The 22881-nt window shown below is 45.8% G+C and overlaps 1 protein-coding gene across 2 annotated transcripts; it reads right to left on the reverse strand.

The window, feature by feature from the left end:
* Positions 1-395: 395 nt before the first annotated feature.
* Positions 396-14174, reverse strand: CCNE1 (cyclin E1). 2 transcript variants are annotated; one of them, XM_056136185.1, is made up of 12 exons: positions 13861-14174; positions 13338-13382; positions 13124-13211; positions 12792-12857; positions 7833-7984; positions 7560-7695; positions 3654-3800; positions 2999-3094; positions 2657-2791; positions 2460-2571; positions 2204-2361; positions 396-1869 (listed from the first exon to the last, which is right to left on the reverse strand). In XM_056136185.1, the coding sequence occupies exons 2-12, from the start codon at positions 13358-13360 to the stop codon at positions 1747-1749; spliced, it is 1236 nt and encodes a 411-aa protein (XP_055992160.1). In that variant the 5' UTR covers positions 13361-13382; positions 13861-14174; the 3' UTR covers positions 396-1746. The 2 variants fall into 2 exon arrangements, with proteins under 2 accessions (XP_055992160.1, XP_055992161.1); XM_056136186.1 differs by lacking the exon at positions 13338-13382.
* Between the last annotated feature and the right edge of the window lie 8707 nt (positions 14175-22881).

The raw sequence follows: 22881 nt of genomic DNA on the forward strand, positions 1-22881 counted from the left end.
CATTTATCAAACTTCCAAAGTTACAAAACTTTAAAAATAGAAGCTATTTTTATTTCACTGCCATAATTATGCATAGAAAATGCCAATTAATCATTTAAAAAAATTTTTTTCCCAACAAGTCACTTACAGACGGTTACCATTTAAAAGATTATTGGGAGTAGAGAGGTATCTCAACAGGTTGAACATGAGCAAAGCATACCTTACATACAGGAAGCCTGTGTTTCAACCCAGACAGAACACAACCAGGTATTGTTCCCAAACAGAACCAATCAAGTTCAGTGGTAGTGTATGCCTTGCCTGTGGGTTCGATCCCCAGCACCACCAAACCAATTAATTGCTTTTAAAGACAAGGGTGTCTATGGTAAAATAGGAATATTATGAAGTAAATCATTACATGCAGATTTATAATGCATTTATTAGGAAAATTTTGTCAAAACTTGCCAGAACTATAACATTACAATCTGAAAGTAGGGTTTCAAGTTCATATAAATAGGTACAGACTTGGAATAGCGATTTTCTTTCTATTTAAGTTTTCTGCAAAATGAGAAATACCGAGTTGAAATAATGGCATTTATTTACTTTATCACCTTCCCTTTTATGAACTCAACACTCCCAAGAAAGTGAAACAAACTAAACAAGGCCACCACTTTGAGAATGCTCAATAAGATGTAATAGGAACTGTACACATTAAGCCTCCTCCATCAGCAAGGCACTTGGTGATTTCATCTGTGCTCAGGGAACAGACAACCTGGCCTTGAGCTACATATAGAATTTTACTTTGCAATTTCTTCTTGAAAGAATTAGTTCAGGCCACCGCTATATTAAAAAGTTCTCCAAGGAAAAATTCTTTAGGTTAAAATTAAGGTTAAGGAATATTTAATAACACTAACTACAGAATTTTTATGGTCTCTGACCTGTCCTCTAGAAGACAGCAAACCTAAGAGGTGACTTTACCATACTGCCACCCCCAGACAGTGAACCTGACCGAGCAGTCACAGTGCAGGACATGTGGTTCTCAAGAAATGACAGGAGCCTCATTCCCAGCTCAGAGAGCCCCTGAGAAATGAGATTGCATTTGATACTCACACTTCAAAAGTTTTCTTTTGCTTGAATGCCTTGAGCTTCAAGAAGAATTTGCTGTAGCCACGAGTTGATTTCTAACTTAAATTACCAGATAATAGCTCATTAAACCAGCTGTCTCAAAGACAGTGTTACCTTTATCAAAAAAACGGACAGACATAGCAGCACTTATACATAAAGACAGTTCATAAAAGGCATCTGTACATTGTCAGCTGAGAGTGTGAAGGGGCAGGCTCCCAGCACAGCTGGTTGCAGGCTGCGCATCACAATGCTCACAACCACCTGTTCCATTTAGTTCGACACAACCCAGAACACCTGACGGGAGACCAAAAGCAACATGGCACTCCTCAACTTCAAGCCTTTGTTATTTGTATGAATAGTCAATCAAGTCAAGTATCACCCTCCTTAGCAGCATCTGGAGCACTCATTGGTGTTCTGGAGGTGGCTGGTGTACTTGACCCACTCATTTAAAAACAAAAATCTAAATATTCAATTAAAAAACACTTCTCCCTGTCCATCCGCAGAAACACTTCTGTTGCAGAAAGAGACATGTTCTTCCACTTAAATATCTGTAAAAGCTAGGGCATGCCTCTGCTGCCAGAGATAGAAGAGAACCAGGAGCAGGCACTTCGGCACAACTGTCTTTGGTGGAGAATGCTGGTGAGGTCATGCTGTTCCCTGCTCACTGCTCTGCTTCTTACTGCTCTGTGGTGGGGTGAGGACCCCAGAAGGAAGAGGAGAAATTCTATTTTGTTCAGATAATATGGCTTTCTTGGCTTGGGCTTTGTCCTGTTGGTAAGAAAAACGAGAAATGTTAAAATGGGTGACATACACAATTATTTAGACACAGCATCTACAGACCAGTTCCATGCCCCCCGCCCCCTCCGCCCGCCACCCCCAAGGAATTAAAAGAATTGGAGTGTTTCTAGAATATCTGTGGAGCCTGCTGGAATGAAGGCAGAGCTTAGGGAGTTTTAAGAATTTGTTTGGCCCTGAACACTGATGGTTGTCACCTCGGGAGTCCCCAGAGCACCACCAGTCCCCAAGATTACACACACTCCAACTACGTATAGGTACAGCCCCTGCTTTAAAAAGTCTGACAAATAAGGAACTGCGTTCTCACCAGCAAATCCAAGCTATTTATATGAGTCTGGATGTTATGTGCATCTTCAGCAGGAACACCCCTGAAGTGCTTAAGTTTTGAACTTCCTGTCTCCCTTATAACCATGGCAAATGGAACCATCCACTTAACACACTTCTCTATATCACACCACTGATATCCTGCAATGAAAAGGAATTTCAGGCTCAATGTGACATCAAGAATTGTTTTATAAGCGTAATAACAACACCTTGCGAATACACTTGGAAAGTCCAAATACCTGAAACTTTTTGCATCAATTCAGAGGAAGAGAAATGATACAAGGCAGAAGCAGCAAGTACACCATAGGGAAATTCTAAGCAGCCAACATCCAGGACACAGAGATCTAAAAGCTGTGGGGAAGAGAAGGACAATGAAACAGCTGTCCAACACACATCCCTTCCAGGTATCCCCAACAGAGGTAATGGACTCACTTACCTCTGCAATCTGTATGAAGATTTGTTGAGGATACTGCGGCAGGAGCACTTCATAAACATCATTCAAATATGCGACCTGCATGTATACATTCAGCCAGGACACAATGGTCAGGGGACTTAAATGCCATTTTAGGGCCTAAAGGAAAACAGGAGAAAAGATACCAATGTTGAGAAAACAACAACAACAACAACAATTCTCTTCTCTTTGGTCCTCTCAAGGAATTCATGTTCCACGTCACAACGTGTTCAAGTGGAGATCACCTGGACAAACGTACTTACATTAAATGTGGAAAAGGGAGGATGTATGCATTCAAAAGGATTGACAGATTAACATGCAACCTACCTGCATAATGATCAATTCCATGTTAAGAATTTGATCTCCTGAACAAGCCCCATCTGTAACATAAGCAAACTGGTGCAATTTTGGAGGATATATTTCCTAAAAATAAATAAAAGTTATTACTAGCAAAAGAGTCAATCTCCAATAAGTACATCCCATTTTTATTCTATGCTGGTATGGAAAGAAGGGGGAAATGTACAGAGGTGGAGTAAATATGGGAATGACTCCAGTGCTTCCAAAGGTGTTAAGCTGTGAAAGAAATGGAACACCCACCCTCACAAACATTATAAATAACATAAATGCTTTCAGAATATTTCTGAAAATTTCACCTTTCCAACACCATTACCAATATATTTGAGTTGGGCCCATCTACTCTTGTAAGTCATAACAAAGATGCAATCTTCTTAGATCCAAGTTATTATCATTTTTTGCTTAAAGTTACTCTACTAATCTAAGTATTTTATATGTACCCCATTAGTTTTCTCTTGTTTAATTTCTAGCTTTTTGGTTTTGTTTTCAAACATGTATTCACTTTAGAAATACCAATACTAAAAAATTTGAGGATATATTTTATAGACAAATAGATGACCTAATTCCCTAACCTTAGTGGAGCTCACACAACAGCATATACTACATCACAAATTTGGAAATTACTTACCTCAAGTTTGGCAGCAATAAATAAGGATGAAATCCCAATAAGTTGCAAAAGAGTTTTTACAACATTTTGTTGTGTTGCCATGTACCGATCAAAGAAATCCTGTGCCAAGTAAAATGTCTCTCTGTGAAGTTTATAGACTTCACACACCTGAAAAAAAAAATTTAGTAAGTTTCAGAACAAACGTTTAAGGGGGAAAAAAAAGGACAAAACCCAAAATAAGCAAAAAAACCCTTTCCATGAGTTGTGATGAGGACAGTATCACGGTCATGGTCCTCCCATTGTTCATCGGTTTTGCTCGAGCGGGCCCAGTAACATGTTGAGACTTGTTACTGTTTGGCATATCGAATACGTCACGGGTAGCTTGCCAGGCTTTGCCATGTGGCGAGATACTCTCGGTAGCTTGCTGGGCTCTCCGAGAGGGGCAGAGGAATCCAACTCGGGTTGGCCATATTGGCTGCGTGTAAGGAAAACGCCCTAGCCGCTGTGCTATTGCTCCAGCCAGAGGACAATATAGACAAGGGAAATAAGGTAGAAATACAGCCTGGTAAAAGCAGTATTCTTCTTTATTTCCTTTTCCCAAGATTTCTTTGGTTGAATCACTGGAGATAGACCCTTTGCTGTTCATGATTAGGTTTCAGTCATACAGTGTTCCAACACCCATCCCTCCACCAGTGTACATTTCCTAGCACCAGTATCCCCAGTTTCCCTCCCATTAACCCCCACACCTCCCCTCCACCCCATTCTGAGCATTGTGATTACAATACAGATAGTGATAGGTTATCAGGTATATCCCTTTACCTACTTTTAACACTCAGTTCTTGTCCAGCGTGATCATTTCATACTGGTCCCTTCTCTATCTTACCTAACCTACCCTCCACAAATACGTGTGGCAGGCTCCGGCCATTTGACCAGTCCTCTTAGCCCTTGTTTTCTCTGGCCTTAGATATTAGTCCTCCAGCCCTTGAAAAACTTAAAATTACTACAGATAAGCCTTCCAAAAACTGTGTACTGCTGTTTTATCCCAGTGGAAGCACGAAAGTTGTCCTTCTTGCCTATTTTTTTCCAAAAAGTTATTATATAACTTTGATTGACTAACAACCGATTGACTTTCAGGGGGGAAAAGTCCTTAACACTGTCAGTAGGGCCTGAGAAACTGACTTTAAGCAAATAATTTATACTCAAACCATGTCCTCACAAACATTATTTTTGGGGGCCAGAGTGACAGTACATTACAGTGAATGGGGAATTTGCCTTGTACTAGGTGAACCTTGCTTTGATCTCTGGCTTCCAAACACCATTAGGATTAATTCCTGAGTATCTCTGGGTGTGGTCCCCAAGCAAAAATAAACAAATAACCCAAAACAAGTCAGCCAAGATTATTTTCTCTAACATGACATAAAAGTGATTTTATTCATTTTTTTTTTTTTTTTTTGCTTTTTGGGTCACACCCGGTGATGTTCAGGGGTTACTCCTGGCTCATGCACTCAGGAATTGCTCCTGGCGGTGCTCAGGGGACCATATGGGTTGCTGGGAATCGAACCTGTGTTGGTCATGTTGGCTGTGTGCAAGGCAAATGCCCTACCCACTATGCTATCACTCCAGCCCCTTTATTCATTTTTTGAGTTGAAGTCCAAGAGAGTAAAGCATAGCCATCTCTAATACTTCACACAGAATTGTAAGATGTTCCAAAGGGTACAAGAGCAAGGCACCATGGTGGGGTTGTAGGTAACTGCAAAGCTTATAGTTTCAAACATAACTGCCCAATAATTCAGCACACAAAAGTGAAATATTTTTAGTGATCAATGGAAGAAACAAATTAAGAATATATTTTAAAGCTATTTTGGGGGGTCTAGAGAGACACTACAAGGGTTTAAGCATATCATCTATGCTCTCTGAGCGCCATCAGGAGTGATCCCTGAGGAATGAGCTAGGAATAAGCCCTGAGTTAGGTATGCCTCCCAAATAAAAACAAAAAAAACATCTTTTCATTGCTTTTCATTCACAATCATACTTCAGATACATTATTTTTGATTCACACAAATTCTGCCAGGAAAATGCTAGAAAATCATACAGAGAGGGCCAACTCAAAGTTAAGTGACCTGCTCAAGGCAAGGCTCATAGATGGCAAATAGCATCAGGGAATTTGATTCTAGGGTGAGCACAAGAGTATACATACTTCTGCAAATGCACACTTTCTCCTAAAAATGAACAGAATAATTAGCTTCTAGGTAATATTCATTAGACATTAAACTTCCACATGTGCTCATTCATAAAACACATTTGCCTCTGATGTTCTTCCAAGTCACAGTAGAAAGACTATTTCTCACCAACCCAAGTGGTGCAAAAGTGTCCTTTAATAGATGCAGAGAGGAGGCTAGAGAGATAGTATAGCAGACAGGGTGCCTGCCTTATAGGGTGGCCAACCCGAGTTCGATCCCCTGTACCCTGTATGGACCCCTGAGCCCTCAAAGAATGATGCCTAGGCACAGAGCCAGGAGTAAGCCCTGAACATAACCAGGTGCGGCCCAAAACAAAAACAAAACAAAACAGGTGCAGTGAGTCATTCAGTTTCAGAAAGAGGTGAATAGACCCGTATAATATTATTTTTTTCTCAATTATCCATCATAATTTGTAAAACTTGTTCATCTTTATTTTTATTTATATATGTTTGCTTTTGGGTCACACCTGACGATGCTCAGGGGTTACTGCTGGCTCTGCACTCAAGAATTACTCCTGGCAGTGCTCTGAGAACCATATGGTGCCAGGGATCAAACCTGGGTCAGCCACATGCATGACAAACGCCATCATGCTACTGCTCCAGCCCCTCTTCTTTATTTTTAAGTAATTTTATTAAAATTGAGAAAAAGAAAACGTGTTCAAGAGAATGTGAACTTCCTGAGAACTATACACTCCTAGAACTTGTTTTGATTAGCTATTACAGAAGTATGATAATATAATCAATAAAAGATAATGAACAATGTATTTTGTTAGGATAAGCTTGGGCGGGGGGGGGAATGAGGAGTTAGAAGTAATTTCTAAGGAGTCAGAAAAGAATAAAATTTCTGGTTGTTAATGATAAGCTTATTCATTTATTGAAGTTTCTCATTGAGACTACCCCATAGCTAGTGCCTGCATTCCACTGGATACAGTTCAAAGCAATTTAACTGCATCCAGGAATGTAGCTCAGTGGTATACCACTTGCCCTGCATGAATGAGACTTCAGGCTCAATTCCCACAATAAAACAAACCAACCAACCAGGGACCAGAGCAACACTACAGTGGCAGGGTGTTCGCTTTACATGCAGCCAACTGGGGTTCAATCCCTGGCATCCCATTTGGTCCCAAGCACCACCAGGAGTAATTCCTGAGTGCACAGTCAGGAATAACCCCTGAGCATCACGGAATGTGGCCACAAAACACAATCAAAAACAAAAATTAATCCCATTAGCAAATTGTCAACATTGATAACTATGAAAAATGGTCCTCGATACAACAATTTAAACTGATGAGAAGTCAGAGAGAAAGATAGTAGAGCGAGCAAAGTGCTTGCCTTGCATGTGGCTGACCCCGACTTGATCCCTGGCACTGCATATGGCACCCTAGTACTACCAGTAGTGATCCTGAGCACAAAGCCAGCAGTAAACCCTGAGCACTGTCAAGTATGGTCCCAAAAGAAAACAGAAAACTGATGAAAAAAATTAATACCAACTTCAAAGTATCTGTGAGGTAAAGAAACTTTAGGATTTGTAAGGAAGTATGCACAGAGTTAAGACCACTGGATATATTTATCACGTTGTCAGAGACAGAGGATATGTCAATGTAATAAACCACACAATTCGACCATAATAAAACAAAGGATTCTAGAAAGGAACAATATTTCCAGGTAATAGGAAGACTAGAGCTCACCTCCATCAACCAATCCAGAAGAATTGCTCGCATTTTAGGTTGCAGAAGTGGGTGTCGCTGCATAAAGTGCTTATCCCTTAAGTACGTCTTTTCCTTGTTCAACATGATTTTCCAAACTTCTTCTCGATTTGCCCAGCTATTTTTTTTTAAAAAGGGGGGGGGGAAGGAAAAAAGAAATCAAAATAAATCATACTAAGCATCTATACTAAATGTGAGAGGTGAGGTTAAGCACACGGAATAACAGATCCAGAAGGCAAGAGGTAGTCAACTCACTTCAGTACAGGCAGAGGTGAGGCTCTGGATGGGGCAAAGGTCTGAGGGTCACACACAGAGTTTGGGTAAACCAGTTCATCTTCTTCTTTGTCAGGTGTGGGAATCAAGGAGCAGGGGTTTACACAGACTGTACTATTATTGTCCCAAGGCTGTAGAAGAAAAATACAATTTTAAATCTTTGATATAAGCCATCTATTTCTTTATTCATTGACTTGAAGAGTGGTAACAAAAAAGTCTCACTGAAATAGTAATCTAAATAAATACTTGGCTGAAATTAAGATAGTGTTGGCTTTTACTTAAGTAAAAGGCACAATAATGACTGTGTTTTCATTTTATTTCTATTATTAGCTTTTGGAATCCAAAATGTAGTATATACCCAAGAAAATTAGAAATTAGAACTTTACCCTCTATTATCATCAACCACAAGGTACTAGATCACAGAAATAAGAAAAAATGCAAATATCTTTAAAATGACCCAAACAAACAAAATCTAGGGATTGCAGCTAGTACAACAGGCAGGGAACTTGCCATCCATGGCATCCCTTACGGTCCCCCAAGCAATGCCAGGAGTGATTCCTGAGTACAAAGCCAGGAGTAACCCTCTGTTGCTGGGTGTGGCCCCCAAACCAAACAAAGATATGTAAGCAGGAGTACAATACTGTTCAAGACTTCGGAAGTATAATGAGGAATTATCTGGTCACAATCCAAAGAGATAACAAGTTCAACAAATTTATTAAAATTTCACAGAAGTGGAAGAATTTATTGTTTAAAAAAAAAGTAAAACATATACACCACCTGCACACCTAGAAGATACCCAGAAAAACTGAGCACACTATTCAAGAGGCCATCTTAGAATTTCCAGCACATATTTACACTCCATATTCACAAATAAAAACAGCTCAGAAATGTAAAAAAGACTGCCATCTATTAATTAAAATCTCCCCATTAAAAAACCTATCATGTGACATCTCTCTTGGTTGGAAGACTAGTAGAAATATCATGGGAACCTTTTGCTTTCCTTAACTCAAAGCAAAACAAAACCCCACCTAGTTAAAACCAAATCAAACATTGGTTACAGGATAGATTAAGACCTCTGTGGAGATAGAACCTAAACATGCCAGAGGACCTTTGAAACACAGCCTTGCAGAGCAAAACTCAAAACTGATAAAGTAGTTCAAACATTATTAAAAATTCAAATAATATGCTTTTAACATTTTTTCTTTGATTTGGGGCCGTGTCCAGTGATGCTCAGGGCTTACTTTGTGCAGGATCATTCTTGGCAGTGCTTGGGGGACCATTATGTGGTATCAAAGGTTTAACCCCGGTCAGCTATGTGCAAGGCAAGTAAATCCACTGTACTCTCTCAAGCCTTCTATTCTTTCCTTCAAAAGCTTCTCTTTCTTGTTGTTTTCTGGGTCTACACCCAGTGGTGCTCAGGCTTTGCTCCTGGCTCTATGCTCAGGGATCACAGGACCATTTTGGTCCTGGGAATCAACCTGGGTGGGCTGCATGTGAAGCAAGGAACTATCTGCTGTCCTATATACCTCCAATCCTTTTCTAAAAGCTTCTAAGGTACTTCATTTTATTCCGTTTTCAGAATCTGGAAAATATCACTATTTTTGCCATGTAGGTATTTCTCCTTTAAAGGCTCCTCTTACTGTCCTACTCCTTTTCTGTTTGTTTTTCATCCTGGAGCACACTCATAAAGGTTTGAAAGCTACTCCTGGCTAGATGCTGGGGGGAACATGGGTTTCTGGGAGTAAAACTCATAGCTCCAGCATGCAAAGTACACACTCTGATCCTTTGCGATATATCCCTGGCACTATCATCATACTCTGAAAAGAATTTCAGGGCTTTTGGTCCCCCCATCCCCGGTGATTTTGTAGAAGATACGGCAAGTACTGTTCCTACTAAAGTTGGAGACTCTTGGGGCTGGAGCCGTAATACAGTGGGTAATGTTTGCCTTGCACATGGTCGACCTGGGGTTTGATCCCCTGCATCCCATATGGTCCCCTGAGCACTGCTAGGAGCGATTCCTAAGTGCAGAGCCAGAAGTAATCCCTGAGCATCGTGTGACCTAAAAGTCAAAATTTAAAAAAAAAACAGAATCTGAAGACTCTTAAACTTTTGTTCTTTCTTTCTTTCTTTTTTTTTTTTTAAAGCAGGGAGATTTTTAACATTGACTGGAGAAGACAGAAACGACTGAAATGACTATACACAGAGATAGAAACTTGGGCTGTAAGTACTATCAGATAGTTATTACAACACACCGGTCACTTTCAGAGGAAGCCCAAGCATTTTCAGGGTGTACTGAGAAGACTATTGAGAAGACTAAAGCAGGATAAAGCTCTTGTTCAATGTGCAAAGAACTGGGCATGCAAATTACCCAGAACACCTCTTGCCAACAGCTGTTCGAGAGGAGCAATCTCCGTTTACATTTCTAGTATCATGTGCTGCTAACATTTCCTTGATTCAAAAAGGGTCACATTACAATAGCTCTAAGTTGCTCTTTATTCAAAAATGAATTTTAATTTGACAGGCAGAAGAAGCTGGTACCACCCTCTATGCCAGATGGCCGAGACAGCTGAGAGTAGGCCTCTAGAGATAAAATGGCAGCATTTCCCAACCTGCAGTTCACAGGGAAATTACGTGAGCCATAAGCAGACAAATAGGAACCAAAGTTGGGGGTTTTAGGAATCACTGTATGCAGCAGCAGAATAAATGAAGTCCATGTTCTTTAACTTGAGTGTCTACTCATAAAACTCAGCATGATTGGTCTGAAGCTTACTTCCTTACAAAGGAAGACCAGCCTGACTTTATGAGTGAATGGAAAAGCAAGAATACAATTTTGACCATTCCTAAGTCTTCCGGACTTCCTTCTGCCCGTTCTAATTATCAGGACTAGCTTATGCAAAATTAAGTTCTGAACAGGAACTGAATAGAAAGCCCAGAAAGTCACTCTAATTAAAAAAAGTCAGGTTTCATGCAAAAAATTAAGATAGACTACATTAAATGAAATTTTAGATAAAAGGTTAGTTTTTTCATTAACCAAGGCCCTAGGAAAGGATCATAAAACGTTGCATAGTCTTGATGAAAAAGTTAATGGAGTTTAGCATGACAAGTAGCTCAAGGTTGTTTGACTGAGTTGAATTACAACTCTAGAGAAAAATTATCTATAATTTCTAAGCAAGTTTCTGTTACCCCAAATTCTAGCTTCATGAATCTATACAGAGAAGTAACAAAGATTTGCTCCACAAATAAATGTAAAACTAAAGTTATCTACTTTATAAAAATGGACAGAAACCTGTTTCTTCTAATCTCTGGACAACCACTGAATTGGAAAATGACAAGGCCATTCATGTATCAAGCTATCTGTTCTCTGTGGTCTTGGGCAGGGTCAAAGGTATTCTAGGCACCGTATTCGTGAGAATAGAAATTACTCCCAAAGTGGAAAAAAAAAAATCTATAAGGATGGCTTTGCATCATCCTCAGTTGGAAACTTCAATTCAGCCACAAAAATAAACACAGCCAAGACAATATACAATCTTCAGTTTCACAAAGTGGAAAATAAAACCTTACACTAATAAAAGTTAACTTGCTTGGTATGAAGCTTTCAAGAAAAAAGGGGAGAAAACAAAAGTGGACAGAACTTAGGATGTAATACCTTAATTTCTTTAAGTGAAGTATGTCTCCTAGAAAAGGAAATAATCAACCCCTTGTTGATATTCAGTGGAAGCGGCCCAGAAATGCTAATTAGGAGGGTCTAATGCGCAGTGACAACTGTAATTGCAAACAACATGGCCCACAGCTCTGAAGTCCTTCATTTTCCAGACCCAGCTGCTAGAGTCCGTATACGCTGATGCGGTGCCCATAAGTGGCCTAGTCGGAACCAGTGCTCTTGGCTTAGTCCTGCTCGGCTTTTATCTGGGATAGGGTCAGAAGGCCTGATCAGCGCGTTTGGAGATAGGCTGTTTCCCCTACCAGAGTCCTAACTACAGTTACCAGCCACTTCTGGAGGTAGAGAGATAATAAAGGGCTTTTCTGGCTAGAAACTTCTGATATTATGAAACGTGAGAATGCATGAAATTTGGCGGGGAGCTCTGCAAAGGAGGGGCAAGAGAAGTGGACAAGTTAATTAAAAAAAAAAAGTGTTGGCGCTGAAGAGATGGTTTAGCAGGTAAGGCGCTTGCCTTGCACACAGCTGACCCCGGTTTAGTCCCTGGTACCCTATATGGTCTCGTGAGCCCCACTCAGGATGATCCCGAGCACAAAGCCTGGTGAGGTGTAAACCCTGAACACTACTGGTCTGGCACCCCCAAAACAAAAAACAGTGACAAATTACACAGAATGCTCTATTGATATTCTGGCCCAGGAAGCAGTGATCAATCACTCCAGCAACTGCCATGACTGGGCTGGGAAAACTTCTAGTATGAGGAAAATTATGAGACGTCTGACCTTCAGGGGAAGAAAGGCCCTTAAACCCTTCCATGACAAAACACTACTAAGGATGTGAGAGAAGGTGTGAATATTCACCAAGCTCTCATCACCTTACCCAATGGGCTGTGTCAGAAGATTTACCACCCGCCTGGAGACAGGCAAGAGAACGGACTCCGCCCTTGCCTTGCAGAACCGAGTTACTTTCTTCCTGAAGAGTTTGTTTCCTCAAGGGCAAATGAGAGAATCCAGCTATTTGATGTCCGGCTCTGGTTCTTCCAGACACCCGGGCATATTTGTCAAGTCAGGAGTGCAGGTCATGAACAGGGGCCCCTTCCTGGAATCCCACTGCTGTCAGAGGTTAGCGCCCACTGCCAGGCACCCGTGTCCAGCCACCTGAACTGTGGCCAAGTCACAGGAAAGGACTCCAGGCAGGAGACAAGGGAGGATGACACACAATTTGACCACGAAAGGGAGGTCCGCCCGCGAGGCCCAAGCCACAAGGGTAACTTAACCTACCTGACCACCACCACATTGGTTTGTCACCATCCGGTCAATTTTGGCGATTTCTTCATCCGGATCCTGCAAAAACTACCATCAAAGAACCGGCATCCCGGAAGGGCACATCAGACAGTCCAGAGAGTGAGAGAGAAAGAGAGAGAAAGAGAGAAAAAAAAGTTGGTCAGGCGATGTGTTACCATTTTTTGCAAAAAATGCACCACCCTTAAACACTCTTGAAAATATGCGGGCAGAACAACCCAGGTAGGATGAGTGGGGGGATAAGGAGAGTGTGTGTAGGGGGGGGGTGGGGGTGGGGGGAGGCAAATTCTACCCCACCTGTCCCCCTTTGTACTCACAACGGCCACATTCGCCTTTCTTTTCCTGGAACGAACTGAAACCTCGTTGCCACTTTCCTCTTTCATGGTGCCCCGTTCCTTGGCATCCCTGCAAGACCCCAGTGGCACCGCAGGTGAGTTCAACCCCCCCCCCCACCTCCACCGCAAATCTCGGCCGCCCCTCCCCCCTTCCCCACCCCCACCCCCCACCCACCCCGGCGCCGCCGGGACTCACCTCTCCCGCCGCTCCCTCGGCATGGCGCGGGGTCAGACGTCAGGGCTGCGGGGGCACAGAGCGGGCAGTGCGGTGAGCGGCGGCGGCAGCGGGGACCCGGGCACCCCTCCCCCTCCCCCACCCCCACCGCCCCGCGCGCGGGCGGGGACAGGCGGCGGCGGGAGCTCCCGGGCCGCCCCGGCCGGGAAAATGGCCGATGGGCCCGGGTGGCCTGTCACCCGCGGCGCCTCCAACAGCCCACGCTGCCGGGTCGGAAGCCGGGTCGGGGGGGAGGGGGGGAGGCCAGACGCCCCCCCACCCCTACCCCCACCCCCACCCCCCCACCCCGAGCAGGCCCCCCTCGTCCTCCTCTTCCTCCTCCGCAGCGGCCTCAGTCTACCTCATCCACCACCTCCCGAGCCCGCCTCAGAGCCCACCTCAGGCTGACGCCCGCGGGGGGACCCCCGGGGCCCCGATCTCGCCCCACTCCCGCACCCCCCGGCTCCGGCCCCGGTAGCGGGTCCCCCGCGGCGCCCGTCCTTACCCGAAGCCGTGTCGGCGGCAGGCGCGGGTGGGCTCCGCGGGTGCACGAGCCCAGGTCCGAGGCAGCAGGCGGCGGCGAGCGGGAAGCCGGGAAGCGGGAGGAGGCGGCGGGCCCGAGCGCGCGGCGGTGGCGGGATCCGCGCCTGCCCCCTACACCGCGCAGGCTGCCTCGCCGGCTGCTCCTGCGCCCGGCCGAGAGCGGGACATTTAAAAATCCCAGCGCGCGGAACCGGCCCCCGGCCCGCCCTCGCGCCCTCCCGCCACCCTCCGCCCCGCCCCGGCCGGGCTCCAGCCCCTCAGCGGCCGCCCTGAGCGCCGCCGCCCCGCCGCCGCGCCGGCCGGCCGAGGCGCCCGGGCGCGCTGGAGGCGGGGCCGGGGCGTGGATGGGGGCGTGGTTGGGGCGTGGCAGGGCGCTGGGGCGGGGCTGGGGGCGGGGCCCACTGACAGGGCCTGCGCGCCGGGGAGGCGGGGCCCGGGGACCGCGCGGGGCCTGCGCGGCGGGAGCTGCGGAGCCCGCGCGGGGTGGGACGCGCGCGGGGCGGGGCCGCGCCGGGTCGGACGCGGGGGAGGTCAGGGCGCGAGCGCGGCCGAACCGAGGGGCGGGGCGCGGGGGCGGAGCCGCGCGGCGCTGGGGCGGCAAAAAGCCGCGTGGCGGGCTCGGGTGGAATGTCAACACTGCGAGAGGCGAGGGTCCGCCCCCCGGGAAGAGTCCGGAGTGGGTGGCGGGGTGTGTGTGTGTGTGTGTGTGTGTGAGAGTGGGAGAGGGGAGCCGGCCGGGAACTGGGGCCCAGGGGCCGCCGGTTCATCCATCCATCCGGCCGGCGAGCGAACCGCGCACCCGCAGGGTCCCTCCTTGCACGTCCTCCCCGCCCCCGCGACGTAGGGATCCGGGCTGTGAATCCGGGGCGGGGATGCGCTCAAGGTCACAGTGTCGGACCGCTGGGCCTATCACCTGGGGGCTCCTGCCTCTAGGGCACCGCAGGCCAGTGCGTCGGCTGTTAACTCCTGGACGCCCATCCATTCTATTCCTGTGTACTTGGAATATTTCAAAAACGGGTTGAGTACCTGGGGCCAGAGCCTATAGGACGGCAGGTAGAGCGCTTGTCTTGCACGTGGCAGACCCGGGTTCAATCCCCAGCCTAGGGCACCTCCAGGACTAAGCCCTGAGCACCACTGGGTGTGGTGACCCCCTTGCCCCCGCTCTCCTCCCCCCCCCGCCGAATAATAGTTGAGCACCTTCCATGTGTACCTCCATGTCTGCCCCTTCCTCACAGATTACCCTAAATTACCAAAAATTATCGTATTCTCTGGTATTCCTTTGTACCTTCTGAGGCTGGAAAGCGTAGAGCCCTTCTGAGGGCTTCCTGTCAGTTTTATATTAAAATCAAATTCACATTAAGTGGGCTGCACAAAAGCTGGCTCTCACCCCGTCAGGCTTCCTCACCACACCTTCCTTCATCTCCTCCCTGCTACCCTCTGTCCTTTTTCACCTCAAGGCTTTAGAGCTGACAGCAGGGCTAGCAGGATGGTGGACGCGGCAATCAGAATCCTCTAAGCAGCAACTCACCTGCCAAATCTGGGGCCGGGGACAGATTTGTACAGCAGGTAGGATGGTAGGGGTAGGCCTTGCTCACTGTCGACCAGGGTTCGATCCCAGGCACTCCTTGTCATCCTTTGACCACTGACAGGAGTAATAATCCCTGAGCATGGCTTGTGCCCCCGCAAACCCAAACAAACAAAACCTCCACAAATCAACTAGCCCTGAAAATGGATGGCGCTGGAAAGTTGGGTCCATACCCGGCTGATGCATGAGAGGGATCTTTACAAAAAAAAAAAAAAAAAAGGAAGACCTTAGAAATTGTAATGTGCTTTAGTATCATTAGACTCAGAACTTCAAGGCTCTCAGTGACTTGAACATACCCCCTCCTTTCCCGACATTCACCACTGCATGTTTCTTGCTACTTGCTTTCCATGCTTACTGCCCCTGTCCCTCTCTTCCTTTTCTCTCCTCACCCCTTTCTTGCCTGAATGGATTTTAGTTGTATTTATTATGAATGAATACTTGAAAAAATATACTTGCCTAAAGAACTTATAGGCAAGTAAGAGGAACAGACATTGAATCATTGTAACTTGATTGCTGGGTTCTGTGCTGTGCTCAGGAACTACTCCTGACTCTGCTCCAGAGTAGCGCCCTGCTCTACTCAGGGAACCATTTGGTGCCTCTACTCAGGGAACCAACCATTTGGTGCCAGGGATTGAACCCTGAGTTCCTCCACCCCAGTGAGCTCTTAGACCCATCAATTTTTACTTGGCAAAAAGCCTCTGTGCTCGGTTTTTTCTAAATACTCCCAGGGATCTTTCTGAGTTACATTTTCTGTTTTGTCAAACACACCTATACCTGCTATTAGTGTCTTCTTGAAGTTAGAACCTAGATCTTATTGAAGAGCATCATGCATTCAGTTATCCAAAGTGTTCAGAACTCTAGGTAAGCAGGGCACACAGACTCCTAAATTCTCAATCCTGTGTTGCCCTTTGTTGTTTTATTTTAACAATAATAGATATCTTAAACAGTGTTTCCAAAATGGCAACGTTGGGCTAAATTCTTAAAAGTATTCAATTTTATGGCTGAGCATAGGGGCGATAGCATAGGGGGTAGGGCGTTTGCCTTGTATGTGGCCGACCTGGGTTTGATTCCTCTGTCCCTCTTGGAGAGCCCAGCAAGCTACCAAGAGTATCCTGCCCACACGGCAGGGCCTGGTAAGCTCCCCGTGGCGTATACGATATGCCAAAAACAGTAACAACATGTCTCACAATGAAGAGGTTACTGGTGCCTGCTCAAGCAAATTGATGAAAAACAGGACAGTGCTACAGTGACATTCAACTTTATAATAATCCTATGATGCAGATACTATAAAGGTCCTTTATCATAGATGGCCACTATCTACTTCCTAGGTCACAATAACTACTAAGTGCTCAGCATTTTATTTGTGAGATTTATTCAAGTTACTGAATGTTTCAGTGGTTTGTCCTTTCCATGGTTGTGTAATAATTCTTTGAATGAATGTACCAAAATTTATTTATCCATGACTGTTGGTAAAAGTGTCAGCAAGGTTATGGAACACCAGGATTTCCCATTCTGAACTGGTTGGAGCATAAATTCCTATAATCATGAAAACTCTGTCTTGTCTATCATTGTTATAAAAGCTGCTTGCCAGGGACTATACAAAGTGATTGAACTGTATGATCTGACTTAATCCTCCCAGTAACCTAGGAAGTAGATAGTTGCCATTTGTGAAAGAGGCCAATTATAGTAACAGCATCATAGGAAAAATAAGCCTATGGGAATTGCTAGGAGAAAGTCTTTCCCAGAAAGGATTCCTTAAGCTGGTGACCCACACAGCCTTCAGAAGCCCGGGAAACTGGGCCAGTCAATCTGTGTACTTTCCCAGGACACTAGTGCATACCTGTTAGCAGCTCCTTAAATGCATCTATCTTACAGAAGTTAAGCAGCAGTAGTGCTACAGCCAGAGAGGGTTGATCAGGGAAGGAATGGCTGAATGGGCAGAGCTGATCAACTCTGGCTGCCTGACTAGTCAAAGGAGGGCCTCTCATGAAGTTACACACAGAAGACCAGAAGAGGGGCCAATTTGGCTGCACCAGTATGAGTTGTGAGCTAGGGACCAAGCAGGATAAGCAAGACCCAGTGCCAGGCAACCCGAGTGTGGGAAGGCCCTGGAGGCTTGGCTCTCATTCTCCTGCATCCCTGAAAATCTGTCTGCACAGGCCTGCCAGGTCAAGTGGAATCAAGGGCCCTGATCCATGTTCTACAAGACTTGGTTGTCACTCAGATATGCCCATATGATGTAAGCCACTAAGTGGTCTCATCCCTCCCTAGCATTGTCCCCTCCTACCCCAGAGAATCAGTCTAGTCAATACTTCATTAAAAGAAGGCTGTGATCAGTGCAGTGAAAACTAGATTATTTATTTATTTATTTTGGCTTTTGGGGTCACATCTAGTGATGCACAGAGGTTATTCCTGGCTCTGCACTCAGGAATTACTCCTGGCGGTGCTCAGGGGACCATATGGGATGCTGGGATTCAAACCCGGGTTGGCCCCTTGCAAAACAAATGCTTTACCCACTGTGCTATCGCTCCAGTCCAGGGCAGTGAAAACTTAAATCGACTTTTTGAGGTTGAGTATGATAGAAGAAGGAAGGCTGCTCACACTTGAGTATTTTTCACTAAGCTCCAAGTTGCAGACTAATTTTTGAAGACACTTCAAGGAGTGGCAATATGAAATTAAATGGGGCTTGGGGGAAAAGTTATGAAGCAGAAAGTTGCTCCCTCACCACGGGCAAAGGCACAAGAGTACTTTGTTCTAAGCCTGACCTCCATATCCTGTTTTCACTTCAATCTCATTCTGGGTTATCTGTAGACAGGTGAAGCAGCAAGGCATAGATTAAGGGCTCAGAGAGAAGGCCCTTGAATCTCCATTCTCATTTTTCTTCAAGTACAACTGGTGAAGCTTGGTCAACTGGAGCATCCTATTTCTGAATATGTTATTGGCTTAAGGTAGGCCCAAGACCTAAACTGGGTCAATAAAAACATGTGAAGTTGCTAAGCTGACAAAGTGGGCCAGGATGCAGGAGGCTATTTTGCTGACTGGTGTGACAGTCCTTAGAGGGAGTCTTTGGAGACTTAGGGGTATAGAGGGGAGGACCAGAAACTGAAGTGAAGGGAGGTAAGCTTCTCATTCTTTTGGTGCCTAAATTCAATCAAACACAAGACCAGGTTGCTAGAACCGTCCAGGTGATGGAACATTTTAAACAGATGAAATTTTTAAATGTATTTATTTACCCACTTGAGATTAGGTCTCTCTTAAGAGAATCATGAGTACTATGGTTGATGAAAGGGTGATGGACTCTCAAAATTTTGTCTATTTGTGCCCACCTAGGGCTCCCATTGCTCAGAACCCTATTCATGTGTTTCTCTGCTGGATCTAGAAACCCATACTGGCATTGCCGACTCACACATGGTTCTGGGAGTATGAGGCCTGGGTTACTGTCTCAATTCCCCCAGGAATTCTGACTTCCCTGGCAATATCCCTCAATTATTTCCTTAGTCACATAGGCATCTACTTGACAATCAACCCCACAGACTCAGCAGGCCCTATATGCCTCTAGTCAAGTGCTAGTGGGTCTAGGCTTCCCCCAACCCTCCAGAAATTCCTAGAACCCTGCTGTAGGCAGGTATCACTGAGCAGGATTCACAGTAAACACGACTGGACAGAGGTCACACACAGATTCCTATGGCCCACAGAATGCTAGGGGGAAAAAATCAAATTCTTATACACATGTGGTGCTTTTGAGCACTAGGATGGTTTGGCAAATTTGGACCCACATCTGTGCAAGGAAACAGATGGTTGGGGCAACTTCACTCAATAGCTATAGGCATGAACCTGCCCGCTGTAGATGTCCGACCTTGAGATGCCCACCTGCAGATTCAGTGCTGACCAGAGATGAGGGAGGGCCAGGACTAAGTGAACAAGAAGTAGGAAAGGCAGAAGGCATTGAGGAGGGGCCAGACTGGGAGTCTTCCGAGCCTAGGCCTAGAGGCCTGAACATTCCTCAGAGCCCAGCATAAGGGCTGGACAGTCAGGTTTTCTGAATAAATAAGTGAATGGATGAATGGATAAGGGGGCAAAGGTGAGAGGTATAGCAAACCTTTTCCAGATGGTGCTGGGAAGCTGGGCCTGTGTTTGGAGTCGGGGGCACATTCTTGTGCTGAGGTGTGTTGAGGATTGGTATGGAGGACACACACAGAGGGCTCTGCTCTGGGAGCTGCCCACCCTCCTAACCTCTCAGACCTCTGGAGAGCTCTGCAGTCAGTCTTTGCCTAATTAGATTGCCCACCTCAATCTGTTTGTTTGATGGAAAACCTATGACTCCAGCCTCTAAGTGGAAAATGGGGCCTCAAGGCCACAAAGCGCTGGGAAGCATCTGGAAGTGCCTTTAAGTACACAGGGGGAAACAAGGGACAGGCCAAGTGCCTGAGGCCTGATCTCTTTCTGTTTAAAGCCGAAGATGATGGTGTGATTTCTGCTCTGAAGAAGTCAAGGCCATAGCAACAGGAAGTAGAATGGGGGTGGCCAGGCTAGGAGAGGGGAAAGGAGAGTAGTGGGACCGAGCCTCTTTTATGTCAAATGAAAAGGTTCTGATGGATGGTAGTGATAGCTGCCCAGCCATGTGTGGGCATGTGACACCTCTGGACCGCACACTGGGAAACAGTTTAGATAGCAAATTTGATGTTACATGTGTCTTGCTACAATTTAAAAAGAAAAGGAAATGAGCAAATATTAGGTGTAAAAAAGCTTCATACACTGAGGAGTTCTCCTTTAAAAAGCAGAGCATGTAAAAGAGAACTGGAAGCAGAATGGATGACTCACACGTTGTGAGCTGATGTCATCTGAACTGACAGATCCTCTGTGGTCAGAGTCAGGAAAGGAGGAGTCAATAGTGAGCAGGGGTGTGAACTCCCTAGCGAAGGGACAGCCCCTCTGCAGTAAGGGTTTAGTCCTGTTGTGGGAAGTCCTGCGCAGTGGGACCCCAGAGCTATGCAGAGGCAGAAGGAACTGGGAGACCTGGGTTGCTGCTCCAGCTCCATCTCAGGGCAATCTGGCAAAGACATTTCACCTTCCAGTGCATTGACTTCCTCCTCAGGCTGCAGGATCCTGAAAAGGGTGGATGTGAGAGGAGTTAAGTCACAGGCCTCTGGCAGAGGCTCGGGGGGAGGGAAGGTTGTCCTGTCATGGTCTGTCCCCCTGCTCTCTTGGATTTGTTCTGGTTTTGGTGGGAATTAATGAGCTCAGTTGCCTTGTTTGGGGACAGTTGATCAAGTTCCCTGTCTCATACCCCTTGTGAGGAAGTCGCTGCAGTACCATTTTTCCCCTTCCCTTTATTGTATTTGTCTCATTTTATCGGGGTCGTACCCATGGGTATGGTGCACTAGGGACGTTGGCAGAAGTGAGGCAGTGCTAGGGATCAAACTTGCAGCCTCTGGAATGGAGCAATAGCTCAAAGGGGTCGTGCTTTGAACTATGCGAGGAGCAGCTCTGAGCACAGAGTTGGGAGTATTTCCTAAGCAGCTTCTAAGCACAGCTGGGTGTGGCTTAAAAACAAACAAACCTGTAGCTGGAGTGATTGTGCAGCTGAAGGCAAGGCCTTTCCCTGGCATTCAGTCAACACAAGTTCTATCCCTGGAACCCCATATCGTCCCCTAAGCTCTTCCAGGAATGGCCACTGAGCACAGATCCAAGAGTAAACCCTGAAGACTGCTGGTGTGGCCACAAACAAAAAGGGAAACAAACATGCAGCATCATAAGTGGAAGGCAGGTGCCCTACCACTGCACCAAGTCCCTGGGCAGTGACAGTGTCATTTTAATGGGCTCTACCCGTAGAAGGTACTGTCAAGCGTATGTTGAGTGACTGCAGGAGTTACTTCCACTGATCCTGTCCTTAAAATGCTTCCCCCATCTCACCACCAGGAAAGGAGGAACAAAAGCCCCTGGTCATCACACAGATGGTAGGGTTGGGCAGTGCCAGGCAGCAGGGTTCCTGGTCCCCACGTAGGGAGAAGAGGGATGGCGCAGTTTGGCGCAGTTTTAAGTAAAAAAGCACTTTCCAGGCATATGTCTCAGCTCACTCAGGAGTGATGCACATGGCACCCCACTCCCATCTTTTTGAGAGCCATTGTGCTTGCCAGGTTTCTATTCCATTCCCTGGCTCTTCCTTAGGCCTTTTGGATCCTCTTTTTGCATTCAAGTTCCAGCTTCTCTCTCCACAGTTGGTCTGGTCCCACTACCTTGCAAGCTGAACCTGCCCACTCACCTCTCCCCTCCTGGTCTCCAGGCATTGCAAGATGCTCAAAAGGTGAGCTCTGGATTCCCCAGCCTGCCCCGCCTTCTTCTCCACTCAGTACTACCCTTAGCTCAGTTGCTCAAAGCCCAAAGCTGGTATCTCGCTTGAGCTTCCTTTTTGTTTTACCTGTCACCAGAGCAGGCTGGCAGTGGCTTGCTGGCCCCACAATATTTCCAGTCTCTCCATGTCTCTTTTCGCTACTGTCCTGCGAACAATATCTGCTGCCTGGACTGTCCCTTGAATGTTTTCCTAGGGTGGCTCTTTAAAAGAAATTTACTACCATCCTCATTAGTATAGTGGTGAGTATCCCCGCCCAATGTGCTGGAGACCAGGGTTCAATTCCCTGACGGGGAGGTATGAGTAAGAGAAATTTACTTAGGCAAATCCAAGCAAACTTGCTTCTTCTGAAAACCGTAGAAGCTTTGTTGCTCATTTTGGAAAAGTGTCTCATCTCTTAAGAACCAGCCCCCTACTTCTGAAACGGTCCCTTTTGTTCTGTGGTCTGGAGTCTTGAGGTTCAGGTGATAGAGTTCTGGGCCTTTCCCCCACCTCTCCCTTTACCCCAGTCAGCCTGTTCATATCCCCTTTCCTAACTTCCCTGGACTCGGTTTTTTGGGTGTGGTTGCTCCTTTTCTCCATAGACTCCACAGTTTTCCCAGTGAGGCTCCTTCAGCGTCATTCCTGCCCCCGAGCACCTACCCAAGGAAGGCCTTTCCTGGGTCACGCTGTCTCCGTGAGATGGTTTTTATCTCAAGTCAGTTATTCTCAGAGTTCTCTAAGCAGATTGGATTTGTTTTTGTTTATTGTAAAAGTTTCAAACAAGCAAACCCTCATCTATTTATACTACAGATTCAATAATAAAACTTCAGTCTCTTTTGTTTCATGGACCTCTCGGGATTTTGTTTTTCTTTGTTGAGGCATTTTCAGGTGAATTCCCCATCACATTTTTAGTGCACTTCTAAAAAAGTGTGCTTGTTGTCTTATGTAACCCTAATGCAGTAGTATGCCTAACAGAATGAATGATTCTTGGAATTGTTTATGACTGTTTAAAAATCATATTTCCCAGTTGTCTCAAGTACATTTTTAATTTTTTTGTCTTTTTGGGT

Source organism: Sorex fumeus, unplaced genomic scaffold (assembly GCF_029834395.1).
Source record: "Sorex fumeus unplaced genomic scaffold, SorFum_2.1 ptg000122l, whole genome shotgun sequence".
Classification (NCBI taxonomy): domain Eukaryota; kingdom Metazoa; phylum Chordata; class Mammalia; order Eulipotyphla; family Soricidae; genus Sorex; species Sorex fumeus.